At 58.9% G+C, this 13,851-nt stretch overlaps 3 protein-coding genes across 4 annotated transcripts; 1 reads left to right on the forward strand and 2 right to left on the reverse strand.

The window, feature by feature from the left end:
- Window positions 1-53: 53 nt before the first annotated feature.
- On the forward strand, window positions 54-2,302 carry NIP7 (nucleolar pre-rRNA processing protein NIP7). Its single transcript, XM_021526976.2, has 5 exons — window positions 54-148; window positions 540-626; window positions 1,306-1,444; window positions 1,744-1,884; window positions 1,965-2,302. The coding sequence occupies exons 1-5, from the start codon at window positions 93-95 to the stop codon at window positions 2,082-2,084; spliced, it is 543 nt and encodes a 180-aa protein (XP_021382651.1). The 5' UTR covers window positions 54-92; the 3' UTR covers window positions 2,085-2,302.
- Window positions 2,303-2,603: 301 nt separating this feature from the next.
- Window positions 2,604-5,030, reverse strand: TMED6 (transmembrane p24 trafficking protein 6). The gene is made up of 4 exons (XM_021526975.3): window positions 4,240-5,030; window positions 3,432-3,558; window positions 3,154-3,305; window positions 2,604-2,998 (listed from the first exon to the last, which is right to left on the reverse strand). Exons 1-4 carry the CDS (start codon window positions 4,432-4,434, stop codon window positions 2,774-2,776), a joined length of 699 nt encoding a protein of 232 aa, XP_021382650.1. The 5' UTR covers window positions 4,435-5,030; the 3' UTR covers window positions 2,604-2,773.
- Window positions 5,021-10,797, reverse strand: TERF2 (telomeric repeat binding factor 2). Of its 2 annotated transcripts, none has more exons than XM_021526974.3 (10): window positions 10,555-10,797; window positions 10,378-10,473; window positions 9,835-9,965; window positions 9,551-9,637; window positions 8,926-9,072; window positions 8,281-8,732; window positions 7,463-7,693; window positions 6,578-6,663; window positions 6,274-6,320; window positions 5,021-5,862 (listed from the first exon to the last, which is right to left on the reverse strand). In XM_021526974.3, the coding sequence occupies exons 1-10, from the start codon at window positions 10,781-10,783 to the stop codon at window positions 5,704-5,706; spliced, it is 1,665 nt and encodes a 554-aa protein (XP_021382649.1). In that variant the 5' UTR covers window positions 10,784-10,797; the 3' UTR covers window positions 5,021-5,703. The 2 variants fall into 2 exon arrangements, with proteins under 2 accessions (XP_021382649.1, XP_021382648.1); XM_021526973.3 differs by having other exon boundaries at window positions 7,463-7,849.
- Between the last annotated feature and the right edge of the window lie 3,054 nt (window positions 10,798-13,851).

Here is a 13,851-nt window from a genome sequence, read left to right on the forward strand (position 1 = left end):
CGCCCGCCGCTTCCGCCTCCGTCACTTCCGCTTCCGCCCGTCCCGCGCCGCTCGCTTCCGGCCGCGGCGGCCCCGCGTGCGCGGCGCGGGAGATGCGGCCGCTGACGGAGGCGGAGACGCGCGCGGTGTTCGAGAAGCTCGGGAAATAGTGAGGGGCCGGGGCCGGCGGGATGCCGGGGATCGGGCACGGGCACCGGCAGGGATGGGCACCGGGCGGGACCGGGCACTGGGCGGGACCGGGCACGGGGAAGCGATGGGCACCGGGCGGGATGGGCACCGGGAGGGATGGGCACTGGGCACCGGGCGGGACCGGGCACGGGGAAGGGATGGGCACCGGGAGGGATGGGCACTGGGCACCGGGCGGGACCGGGCACGGAGAAGGGATGCGCACCGGGAGGGATGGGCACCGGGCGGGCTGGATCGCGGGGAACGGGGAGACCACGGGCAGCCAGGGGTGCTGTGTCCCGGCCCGGCGGGGCACCGGGAGCCCCGGAGGTCCCGCGGCAGGACGGGCCGGGCTGACGGGCTCGGTCCCGCAGCATCGGGGAGAACATCCAGCTGCTGGTGGACCGGCCCGACGGCACCTACTGCTTCCGCCTGCACCGGGAGCGCGTGTTCTACCTCAGGTGAGCGGCGGGCGCGGCCCTGCCCCTGCTTGATTGGGAAATCCGGACATTGAGCTAGCACCGACAGCCAGCTGTGAGGGACAAAAACTCTCTAACGGTTTAAAGTTAGAAAATGTGTTTGTTGTGTGTGGGATTGCTCCCAAATCCACACCGCCCCTTCCAGGTGATTACAGAGCCCTTTTATCCATACAGGTATTGAATACCCAAAATACAAATGCATATTCATCATTTTGGTACAGCCCATTCCTCACTTCCTATGCCAATCACTCCCAAAGCCATTCAGCATGTGTGATTTGTTCCTTGAAATGGGTCGGTGTCCCTTTCATGGGGAGAGGTCCCAAAATGAGGAAGTCAATGAAGTCTTCCTTGTTCTGGCCTTTCTACCTTTTCAATGCAAAAATGACAAATGAACTCTTGGTAGAACTCCCATTCCTTGTCTTCAGTTGGTTTCAGAGGAGCCCCAGAATTGTCTTATGTTCCTAAAAGCTCTTTGTCAGTTTGTGTATTCTTCATTGTAAACCCAGCTAACTCAACATTGTGCTGACAAGCAATCAGTTACTAGTTAATTACAAACTCTTAACTTCACCAAGGCCTACTCATTTATTCCAATTAACTCTAGTAAGGCTTATCTCTAATTAAAATCTCTAAATTCCTTAAAATCTCCGTTTCCCTCCCGCAGTGAGAAGCTGCTGAAGCTGGCAGCCAGCGTGCCCCGGGACAGCCTGGTGGCCCCGGGCAGCTGCTTTGGCAAGTTCACCAAATCCCACAAGTTCCGGCTCAGCGTCACTGCCCTGGACTTCCTCGCGCCCTATGCCAAGGTGGGTCACGGCCCCATGCCAGCCCCACGACACCGTGACAGCCCCATGCCAGCCCCACAGCCCCATGCCAGCCCCACGGCCCTGTGCCAGCCCCATGCCAGCCCCACAGCCCCATGCCAGCCCCACAGCCCCATGCCAGCCCCATGGCCCTGTGGCAGCCCCACGGCCCTGTGCCAGCCCCACGGCCCTGTGCCAGCCCCATGGCAGCCCCACGGCCCTGTGCCAGCCCCACGGCCCTGTGCCAGCCCACAGCCCCGTGCCAGCCCCACGGCCCCTCAGGCCCTGCCCCTCTCTCTCAGTACAAGGTGTGGGTGAAGCCGGGCTCGGAGCAGTCCTTCCTCTACGGGAACCACGTGCTGAAGTCGGGGCTGGGCCGCATCACGGAGAACACGGCGCAGTACCAGGGCGTCGTGGTGTATTCCATGGCCGACGTCCCGCTGGTGAGCGCCTGGCCCCACCAGGGCTGCGGGGGGATACCAGACCCTGGGCGACCCTCCCTCACCTCCCCTCCGTCCCCCAGGGCTTCGGGGTGGCTGCCAAGTCCACCCAGGAGTGCCGCAAGGTCGACCCCTTGGCCATCGTGGTGTTCCACCAAGCCGACGTCGGCGAGTACGTGCGGAACGAGGAGACGCTGACATAAGGGACCCCGGGGACCCTGGGGACCCTCGTGCTCTGTGAGTGTTTGGGCTGGAACGGGCTCTGTCCTTCCCGTGGCTGCGGGAAGCCCACTCCGAGTGGGATGGAGACGTGGGGAGCTGCCAGCACAGAGCCCCAGAGCCCTCAGGGGGCTGCTGCCAGCACGGGAGGAGGGGCCCTGGCCCCAGCCCTGTCACATAAAGCCTGATCCTTTTCTCAGTGCCTCTTGTCTGGTGTGGAGGTCTGGGGGAATGAGTCCTCGCTCCTCCTGTGGGCAGTGTGACACACTGGCGTGTGTTTGGGGGGATTGATGAGGTTGGGGAGAGCCTCAGAGTCTGAGTTTCAGGGAGGGAGGGAGGGAGGGAGTGCCCAGCATCTTCTGCTCTCACAGAGGCTGGAGGGCAGCAGGCATTCCCTGGACTCTGCCAGGGGTTCCTTTATTGGGAGTCTGGTAGAAAAGGCCCATTAAGATGCTAGCAATGGGTAGGGATGTGACAAACCCGCACAGCACACAGAACTCAGGTGACAGTGTGGCCTTTGACTTTTCCCTGGATGAGGGCTAGAGATAAGGCAGGAGCAGGGAGAACTCTCCAGCCTCCTTCTGGAAGTGGAATCCAGCCTTTCCTCCTGCTCCGTGGTGGGACAGAGTGGCAGCCAGGTCCCCTGGCTCTGCAGGGAGGTCCCTGCCCTGCTCTAGCACTTCTGGCTGCCCGAGGTTTGCACGTGGAAGAGGCGCTTGAGGAAGCAGAGCTGCAGCAGCCCGGAGAGGACGATGACACAGCTCTGGGCCATTGACCACCCGTTGACATAGTTGTAGTTGGACTCCAGGAGGAAGGAGTCGGCCCCTTTCCTCATCCGGGCAAAGTTGTAGAAGCGCCAGATGTGGAAGATGTGGACCTGCAGCCTCTGGATGCTCACCTGCAGGAGAGGCAGAGCTGCACTCAGAGCTGCCCCTGGGGCTCAGTGCAGCACTCAGCTGCAGCTCAGCCCGGGCAGAGGCCCTGCTCAGTGTCCTGGGCAGGACGTGCCCATCCCTGCTCTGCTGGGGCTCCCTGTGCCTCCCTCAGCCTCACCCCAATTGCCTCCAGCGTGTCGTTCAGCTCCTTCCTCTCTGCTGGCTGCTGGTGCTCCATGCTGAAGTCGTCGTAGTACACACCGAAGTTGAGGTACACCTGCATGAAGCCAAAGTGGTTTTGCTGGTTGTCCAGGCAGAGCTGGTAGAAACCTGCAGAGGGAAGGGGGTTGTTGGTCCCTGGGTGGAAGGGCCCCAGGCAGACACATCCTGGTGCTCAGCCCTCATCCTGCCCCCTGGCCAGGCGGGCTCTGAGCTGCTGCAGGGGCTGGGGCTCGCCTGTGTCCTGGGTGAGGAAGTTGATCTGGCCTCGCACGTCCTGGGACACTCCAAGCTGGGAGCCGCTGGGATCACTCGCTGTCACCAGGACGTTCCTGCTGTTGCCAATCCCCGTCGCCCGCTGGACCTGGAGCGGGGAACACCCGAGGGGGATTTGTGGGTCACTGTTGTGTCCAGGATGGAGCTGTGCCAAGCCCTGAGGATGTGCTCCTGTGGGGCTGCTCTGCCAAGCACTGAGCCAGGGGAAAGCTGCCACAACCAGGCACAGCTGTGCCCTGGCTCTCCTTCAGCCAGCCCAGTGTAAACAGGAGATGAAAGGGCTGGAGTTTCCCTGTGGGGACAGAGCTCAGGCACACGCTGTGCCAGGAGCGCTGTGCCACAGCCTCGGGCCAGGCAGTGAAGGGCAGAGCTTCCAACTATGCCAGAGCTCCCAGCACCACTTCCTGGGCTTAAAGCAGGTGGTTTAAAAAATCCATGGGATTGATGATAGATTGGGATGAGGTTGGTTATATTAGGAAGGAATACTTCCCTGTGACAGTGGGGAGGCTCTGGCACAGGGTGCCCAGAGCAGCTGTGGCTGCCCCATCCCTGCAGTTGTCAACCCTCAGGTTGGACAGGGCTTGGAGCAACCTGGGAGAGGGGAAGGTGTCCCTGCCACGGCAGGGGTGGAAGGAAATGAGCTGTGAGATGCCTCCGACCCACACAATTCCATGAAGGGCCTTAGGAAAGGCACAGTCTCCAGGATGCCACAGGAGCACGCGGGCTGGATCCAGCCCAGCCTGTCCCAGGACACGTCCCTAGCCCTCACCTCGTAGCTGAAGAAGAAGTTGCCGCCCTGGTGCGAGAACTGCCAGAAGCACTCCACGCTGCCGCCGGGGATGACGATGGCGAAGTCGTAGCGGTCGGCGCCGCGGAACGGCGGCTCCTGGCTGGAGCTGCCCAGGTGCTCTGTCCTGGGGCAGCCAGCGGGGCCCAGCAGAGCCAGGAGCAGCAGCAGCAGCATCCTCCTGCTGCCCGGGGCTCCAGCACTCGCTCCCAGGCGGGGCCGGGGCACGGGGTAATCATTAACCTGCTCCCGTGCGCAGCTGCAGCGCGCGCAGCCTGTGCTGCCGGGGCAGGAGCCTGCCCTGGAGGGGGCAAGAACGGGACACGGCTCCTGTGGCCACCACCAGCTCGCCTCAGAGCTTGCCTCGGAGCTCCCACAGCTCTGACCCAAGCTCCTGCTGCCCAGGGCGCTCCAGGGAAGGGATTTACAGAAGGGGAGGAAAACGCTTGGCCACAGCCAGGGCGCAAGGGGCACCAAGTGCAGCACCTGCAGCTGAAGGACAGAGAGGGAAGCAGCTGTTCCTAGACAAAACTTCTCCCAGCCCTGGCTTTGCTGGATGGCAGCCAAGAGCAACTTAGAAACTAAATTTGTAAAGTGCCCCTGTATCGCCCCGACCTAGTCCAGAAACTCCTGTGTCCCATGTACCTCCAGGGCAGCGCCCAACACTCCCAGAGGGGAAGGGAAAGCCCCACATTCCTGGGGCAGTCTGTGCCCCTCTGCTGCATTTCCACCCATGGGGTACAAATTCACACTTTCACAACTCTTGATGTTAAACAAGAAAGGAACTTTATTTTACAGGTGACTTCCAGCTTTGCAGCTGAAGGCAGGAACATGTGGCTAGTACCAGGAAAAGTCCAAAGAAAACATTACCAAAGACAGAAATAAAAGTTTTAGCATAGAAACAAATAGTTCCAAGGACTGAAAGACAAAGTAATTTTAGCTTTTTAAAGCCTCAGAGCTGGAAGGGAGCAATCTCTCCTCACAGATTAGCCATTTACAAAACAGAAATAGGGGGAAAAAATACAAGTAGATCCTCTTGCCTGAATCTCTTCCGCACAGAAGTGCTGGGACTCAGTGCTGCCTGTTCTACAAGGGAGGGATGGCAAAGAGATGATCCAAGTGCTTCAGAGAACAGACAACTAAAACACAAAAACAGTCACCTCTGAGAGCATCCTGCTGATCACACCTGAGCAGAGCAGACAGCTGGGATTTGTTCCAGAGGCTGCAGTGGTCAGGTGGACAAGGAAGTCTCAGTCTAAATTCAGGCTGAGAGGCTGCACAGCCCTGCCACATGCAGCAGGCTGCTCTCTGCAGGTACAGCTGGAGCTGTCAGCCACGCTTTTGGTGTCAGAGGGGCTTCCCCACTGCCAGAGACAGCACTCTGGTCCAGCTTCCAAAAAACAAACAGGTCCAAAAACCATGAAGAAAGTCCTATGGCGCCCAAGTTCAGAGCATTCCCAGTTTCTTCATGGTCCGCCAGCGGTCCTTGATCATCACGGCCGTGCGGTTCCTGAAGGGGTACTTCAGGCAAATGGATTTCCACCTCCCTTCTCCGTACTTCTTCACTCCCTCCTTGATCCACTCGCTCTCCTGCATGGTCCATTTCTACAAAGAGCAAGGAAACAGCTGCATGGCACACAGCCTGCTGCCAGTTCCTCCTGGCACGTCCCTTCCCTCATCACCCGTGCAGGAAGGCAGCCAGGTCCTGGCAGCTGCACACAACGCCCCAGCACGGGAGCTGTGGTGCAGCAGCTGCCTTCCCAGGGGCCAGGAGAGCTCCTGGTGGCACCAACGTGGGCCCTGTTCCTGGCTAACAGCTGCCAGATGTGTGTCCCTCACCTGAACGAGAACCTGTCCAGCGTGAGGGGAATTTGGCAAACCTTGTTCTGAGCCATCAAAGGGACCTGAGGCACATTCCCAGTGCCCTGCAGGCAGGAGGGGCACAGCTCCAGCCTCTTTTACCATGGACACTGCCCCACTGCAGGGCATGCTGGAAACACCTAAGGCTCCACATACCTGTTTCTTGGAGCTGGAGTTGGAGAGGTTGCTTTTCTCAAATGAAACTGGAAAACAAGGGAGAGAGTTACATTTCCCATAATTTGGGAGGTACAGACCTCCCTGAGAAGCTGCCTTGGGCTTAACTGCTGAGCTGTGCAGTCAGAGCACCCTGTGACAGGCAATACACCCCAATTCTTTTATCCCAGCCTTTCCACAGGATTTCTGGTTTCAAACTTCAGTCACCCAGGCAGCAGCAAGACCCCTGTGAGTGACCCCATGCCAGGATCAGCACAGGGAGTCGCTGCCAGGGCGATTCTCGTACCTGTATTTGCAAAGAGCTCGTCCTCATCACTCCAGCTGTCCTTCTCCTCTGTGCCACAGGAGCTGTTCCACCGTCCTTTGAAGGACCTGGAATGAGGTGAGGCTCACTTTGGCTGCTGGCCCAGGAGGTTTTTTGGGGAGCAGGTGCAGGGCCACCAAGCAAGCAGAGACAGCCTGTGGACACTGTATTTATTAAGAGGTGGGAAACAAGAGAAGGATGCTCCTACAGCTAGAGATGGAGCTGGGAGAAGTGTGGAAAAACGTGTGTTGCTCTGATTTTAAAAGTGTCTTCTTTTATAGTTCTTTTGAAAGTTTTAAAGATCTCATAAAACTCCTTTAGCTTTTTAATAATATTTACATATTAGAGTTATCATACACTGTTCATATAAATAATAATTGTTTTACATTATTCGTTGTGGGATCACCCTTTTTCCATTAAAAAGGAAAACTTCAACAAAGAATGCAAAACAATCATTATTTACATGAACAGTGCATGACAACTCCAGTAGAAACATGTAAACATTATTAGAAGGCTAAAGAAGTTTTATGAGAACTTTAAAACTTTCCAAAGAACTATAAAAGAAAACACTTCAAAAAAATCAGAGCAACACGTGTTCCTTGTACTGGAATCACATGCCAGGACCAGCTGCAGCACCTCACTACCAGTAGGACTCGATCATTTTCTCCTCTTCGTTAACCCATAATTGGTTTTAAAGCCAAACATACGGGCAAGAGAGGGTTTGCTGTGCCCAGTTCCACACGGGCTGGCGGGCAAGGCCAACACTCATCTTGGCACACAGGGCAAGGGTTCGGTGCTCAGGCTGCCAACATCAGCGAGACAAGACTGGGGCAGAGCAGACAATACCACACGAGAGGGGCTCCATACTTCTCACTCTGGGCAGCCAAGGGCTTCTCAGGCAATTTCGGAGCAGGTTTGGAAGCAGAAGAGACCACGTGCTCCTGGGAAGAGTCGGGGCCCTCGCTGGACATGCTGGACGAGCCGTCCAACTCCATGATCAGATTGCTTATGCTGAACAAGTTTTTGATGTTATGGGACGTTTCAGGAGGTTGTGAGGTCTCAGAAGCTTGATTCTCCACTTCTCTGCATCTCTTGGTTCTGTGGGATACAGAAGGAGACAGTTGCTTGGGGGAAGGCAAGTCTGTTTCGTCCAGTTTGGTGAAAAGGGCGTCCGGGTCCCCAGAGTCCGACAGGATCTTGAAAGCTTCTCTCAGGACAGAAATCCCACACGAGGTTACAGCTCCGGGGGGCTGCCTATAAAATAAACACAACCAGGAGGCTTGTAGGGAAACTGCCGAGGGAGCTCTGCTGCCCCGAGATGCAGCCTCGCCCGCACTGGCAGCCCCAGCTCCCTGCAGCACAAATCCAGGAGGAGGGCGTTCCCTGCCCTCCCTCCTGCTCAGGGCAGTGCCCCAGGCAGCAGGGATGGAGAATCCTGCCCCACTGCCTCCTGCCATTCCCACTGCCCCCTCCCTGCTCACTGCAGCACCTCCTGACAGCAGCTGAACCACAGCACCTCAACAAACACCTCTCCCAGCACCCAGAGTCCTGCACCATCGCCTCTGGGCTGGCCTGGGCAGGCTTTTGGGGAATTAGGGGCTGCCTGGACACAGGGATTGCCCCTTGGAAGGGAACTTGAGGCTAACTAGGCCATCCACAACCTAGAGACAGACCCCTCTGCCCACCTTTGTGACTCCCTGGTGGGCACCCTGGGGAGTTCTGGGGCTGCTGCTGCTGGTTCTTTGGCTACGTCCATAGGCTCTGGCGTGCCCTTCAGGACATCACACGCTGCTGTTAAATGTTCAGGCGTTGCTGCTGGGTCAGTCACTACTTCCATGGGTTCCACAGCTGCTGCAGGGCCACTGGCTTCTTCCACAATCTCTGCAGCTGCTGTGAGACCAGCTAGCCTTTCTGCAGGGTTGGCAGCTCCCTCCAGGTCTTCTGTTGCTCCTGCAAGCTCTGGAGCTCCGGCTGGGCCCTCTGCACTTCCCGATGCCTCTGGAGCTCCGGCTGGGCCCTCTGCACTTCCCAAGGCCTCCGGAGCTGCTGCCTGGTCCTTCAGCCCATCTGCAAGCTCAGAAGTCCCCAGCGAGGATTTTGCTTTGCCTTGCTCCAAGTTCAAAGTCTTTTTCAATGACTTGAAGAGAGAGAAAGCACAGCACCATTACAGAGATGATTCCTCGTGCTCCCATTCCATTTCACCCCTCCCACAGGCGTTTCAGGGCTGGAACACCTCGATGGGCCACGTAAGGCTCCTGGGAATGGCCTGAATTCGGCGTGGCAGGCTTTCCCTGCTGCAGCCCAGCCCCGGGCAGCGGGCGCTCACGCACCGTCAGCAGCACGGGCTCCGAGTCGTCCATGTAGCCCTTGAGGAAGTCAAAGATGCTCTGCTGGAAGTCCTTGTAGGAGAAGTTTTTGACCTTTGGGTGAGAGGGATTCTTCTCCTGGATGACAGCCAGCCACTCGTTCCTCTTTTTCTGGAGAAGGGATGCACGGGGTCAGGTGAGAACGCTCCGGGCAGGGACAGGGAAGCAGTGACAAGCACAGCAAGGACTGGGTCCTTCCTGCTGAGTGTTCTCCAGGCACAACCAATGAACACCAAGGTGAGGCTGGGAAAAGGCCAGAGGAACAGGAGAGCAACCAAGGAGCAGCAGAAGCACCTTATGTCAGGAGTTCTCCTTGCCTGCAGAGCAGGAGTGGGAACTCCTGCTGCCCCCAGACCCTGCTCAGAAGCTGAGCTGGGGGCTCACCAAGGGATAAATGGTGGTGCCTGGAAGGGCTGTGAAGGTGTGTGAGGAAGGGTGGGGGGCAGAGGGGGCTCCAAGGGGACAACCCAAACGTGCAGCACTCCAGAAGGATTGCTTCCATTGTGGCCTCCACCCCAACCTTCCCAGGACACATCAGACCCCCTGTGCACACGCCAGCAGCTCCCACTTCACTGCAGCACAGACTCACTTGGTTTCCGGGCTCCTGGCCAAAGTGCTTCTTGACGATGTCAGAAGCTTTTTCAAACTCCTTGTTCCTGATACAGACGACAACAGCCTGCAGAGGAGAACAAGCACAGACTGGAGCAGGGCACAGGGAGCAGCTCAGTGCCAGCTTCCACACAGAACTGCCCCAGCACAGCAGGCAGGAGTTTGCAGACAAGGAGGGAATCCCACACGTGAGGCAGCTCCCAGCATCGCCCACGCGAGGCAAAAGCTGCCTCACGTATTTACTGAGAGAGAAGGAGATCTTACAGCTTCCTTCACCATTTTCTGCACGGGTTCTATGGTCCTGTCTGGCACGGAGAACTCCTTACGGATGTAGTCCACGACCAGCATGGCCGACTCCAGCGGGGTCAGCTCGGAATCCCTGTCGAAGGTGCAATCTGCAAGAATGGACAGCCACACCTCTGGGGCGGTCACGGCGCCTCCCTGCAGGGAGCTGCTTATTCACCTGCACGGGGGCAGCAGCCACCTGCACAGCTGTGCCACAGCCCCTGCAGCCCCCGGGCCGAGCCGCTGCCCATGGCTCAATTCCTGCCCCGACAGCCACGGGAAACTCGGCGGGCAGCACTCGAGACCATCCCAGCTCTGACCCGGGGCAGCATTTTGGAAGCCCCGAGGCTCAGCAGGAGCCACCAGGCTGATGGGTTTGCCAACCCCGGACGCTGCTCTTGGCCCCACAGAGAGGAAGAGACCCCTGAGGCTGACCCATAGCCCTGCTCCGAGCAGGGACCGAGCCCCGGGAGCTGCGGGGACACGGACACACCGGGGCCCTGCAGATCTCGCAGCACCTACCGAGGTTCTCGCCCTCCTCCACCCGCGACAGCAGCTGCATGATGCGGAGCATCTGGGCCACGTCCGGCTGCCGGACCAGGGGCCGCATGAGCAGCGCTGCGGGACAAACGGCGGGTCAGGGCTGCGGCCCGAGCGGAACCGCCCGGCCCGCCCCCGCCGCCGCCCGGCCCCGCGCACCCTGCATGATGTCTCGGAACTGGCGGAAATCGCGGTTGCGCCCGGAGCGATAGGCCTCTGCGGCCCGGTGGAAGTAGAACTGCATCACCCAGCCGTTCACCATCTTCTCGGAGAGCGCCGCCATCCCGGCCCCGTCGGGCTCCGGCTCGGTGTCCCAGTCCCGGTCCCGGTCCCAGTCCCGGTCCCGTTGCCGGCGCCGGTTCCGCTCCCGCCGCCGCCGCGCCGCCATCCCGCCAGGCCCCTGCGCGTCGGAAGTGACGACACCAGCGCGGCGCCGCGGAGCCCTCGGGCGCGGCCTTAGCTAGGGGCTCCTCGCCTACAGCTCCCGGCGCGCACCGCGCCTACAGCTCCCGGCGCGCCTACAGCTCCCGGCGCGCATCGCGCCTACAGCTCCCGGCGCGCCTACAGCTCCCGGCGCGCATCGCGCCAGCCCCGCCGCGCCTACAGCTCCCGGCGCGCACCGCGCCTACAGCTCCCGGCGCGCCTGCAGCTCCCGGCGCGCCTACAGCTCCCGGCGCGCATCGCGCCAGCCCCGGCGCGCCTGCAGCTCCCGGCGCGCCTGCAGCTCCCGGCGCGCACGGTGCCATCCCGCCGGTGAGGGTCGGGCGCCCTCCGGCGGAGCGGAGGGAAGGGCCGCGGCGCAGCCGATCCTTCGGGCTCGGGGTCGCTGCCCATCCCCGGGACCCGCCTGTACATGCTGGGACCGCCTGGGGGTGTCAAACTGCCAGCCGACCCTGGCGGTGCCACCCTGCCGGTGCGGGCACGGGTGTTTGCCTTTTTTCCGGTGTTCGAGCAGCCTCCGCTCTCCTGTGCTCTGCGCTCCAGCCGCCTGCCAGTCCCCCTCGCCTGGAGCAGCAAACCTGGGCAGGATTTTGGGGCAGAGGTTGTCCCACGGTCACTCAGACCTCCGGTAATGAATTAGAAGTCCTGGTTTCCCAGGGATCTGGCCAATTCCCAAGCAGAACTGGTGCCTGGAGCGGAGGCACTGGGAGCAGGTCCTGGGGTGGTTCTCTGGCGTTCCGGGGTGTCCTGCTTCGACACGCGTCTCCTCGGCCCAGGGGACATTCCTAACTCTGTCCTGGAGGCTCTCCCACCTGAGATGGAAAAGCACGTGAAAATTCCTCTGGCATGAGGTGATCTGGGATCCTCCCTTCCCTCTGCCCCAGGCCAGGAGAGGAGGAAACACACATGGGAAAAATCCGTGTGTCAGATGGAAAACAGAAAAACGGGGAGGGATTTTTATTGGCAAACAAAGGAAGATAAATGTAATCAGTGTGAGGCAGAAGGGGCGCCTGGGGCGGGGGGACTGCCCTGGGGAGCAGGGTGGGAGCGGGACACGCTTGGAATGCCGTGAAGGATGCGATCCCAGCAGCTGCTTCCTGGGCTGAGGGGAGCTCTGGACCAAACCCTTTTCCACGTGGAATATTCATGGACAAAGCGGTTTTGCTCTTTCTCTGTCACAAGAAGCAGGAGGTGGTGCCAGGGTGGGACCCCAGGATTTCAGCTCTGTCCTCTCCATCCAGGCAGGGCCCTGACAGCCCTTCAGACGCTGCCTTTGCTCTCCTGGCCACAAAATTCCATGGATTTCGGGGAGCTCCATAACTTCGGCTCCCAGGATCCACCTGGCTCCAAGTAGATGTGCCAGCCACTTCAGCAGATCCCGTTGGCCCTGCACAAGTTTTAAGGTTTTGGGTAATTTTATTTATTTTTGCACAAAGGTCAGGAAAGAGAGTCCTGGAGTCCTTTCCCAAGGGAAGCAAAGCAAGATTCCTCTCTGAGACACCAGGACAAGGCCACTCGAGAGCCACCTGCCTTCTCCAAGCCAGGTTTTGCTCGGGAAAACTCCCCTAGCCTCCTTTTTCTGCCTCCTATTCGTGTCCCTCTGGCTGCCATCTCCTCCTCCTGTGCCCTCTGGTGAAGGTGTCCCCCTTTGGATGTTCAGATCAGGACTGGGATGTTCAGCACCCAGGACTGGAAAACAAGCTTGGAACAATGAACTCCAGAGTAAATACAAAAATGGACCCACTGCTTTGCTCCCTGAATCATCTCCAATAAACAAAGAGGAAGCAGGGATGATGGAAGCAGGACCAGGAATGCCAGTGGCCTCCCTCTCCAGTTTCACTGAGTCCTCCTGTGGTGTCACCATCAATGTTTCAGGAAAAGCTTTGCAGTCCCATGTGCCAAACAAAACACTGGGCAGGAAGGCACAAATTGCAGCCGTGCTTGTGCGTTGGAGCCTCCCCTCGCTGATTTATGGCTTTTGATGAAGTGATTACAGATGAGAGAAAATATTCCAGGGAACAGGATCTGCAGGTTGCCGTGGTCTCGTGCCTGTCACATCCTTCTGGAGCAGTTAGAGCAGGAAACAGAGCAGGAAAAGCACCAGGGTCCCTGGTCACCGGGCTCTGCTCTCGCTGTGCTGGAGCACCAGGCAGGACACAGCTCCCACAGCAGCCGGGGCTGCCCCTGGATCCCTGGCACTGCCCGGGGCCAGGCTGGGCAGGGCTGGGAACAGCTTGGGACAGTGCAAAGTGTCCGTGCCCGTGGCTGGCGTGGCACTGGAGGAGCTCCAAGGTCCCTTCCAAGACCATTCTGGCCACAGAAAGGCAGCGGAGAGCCACAGAAAACCAGGGAGCAGTGGAACAGGAGACAAGGGAAATGTGGAGGGGGGTCATGAGATCTCTTTGAAATCCACAGAGAAACCCTCCAGGCATGAGGGACGGAGAGAAGGAAACACAAAGGCACGTAAGAAACCCATCAAGTAGAGCAAATCTGAGCAAAGGTAACTCGTCCCGTAGGAACTGGTCTGGATCTAGAAGGAAAGGGAAGGCTCTAGAAGGAAAGACATCACTTTGGAAAGATGCCAAGAGCTGGGCTGCCTGGGTACAACAAAGAGCTGGAACCATTCCATGTCAGAGGAGCCTGGGTTACACACAGAGCCAGGGAAACAGCCCTGATGACTGGGAAAAGATAGACAGAAAGGACCAAAAGGAGCAGCAGCTCAATATTTAATATTTACTATTGAGTAGGTGACTGTGGAGAGGTTTCAGAGCCTTTTACATCCCAGTGTGTGAATATATGGACCTGTCCAAACAGAGAACTGCACTTGAGCTCCCTTGAGGCTGCAGAGGGGTTTGTGACCTGCCTGCTGGCCTCCCTGCACACAGCTTCAGCCTTCAGCCAGTGCTGGTCACGGGCTAGCACTGACAGCATGGCACTTCTGCTCCTCAGCACCTGTAAAACAAACGGGCACCGCCCAGCCCTGTACCTGTGCCACAAGCGCAAGTAAGTAATGCC

The sequence above is a fragment of the Lonchura striata genome, chromosome 11, assembly GCF_050655825.1.
Source record: "Lonchura striata isolate lonStrDom1 chromosome 11, ASM5065582v1, whole genome shotgun sequence".
NCBI lineage: Eukaryota > Metazoa > Chordata > Aves > Passeriformes > Estrildidae > Lonchura > Lonchura striata.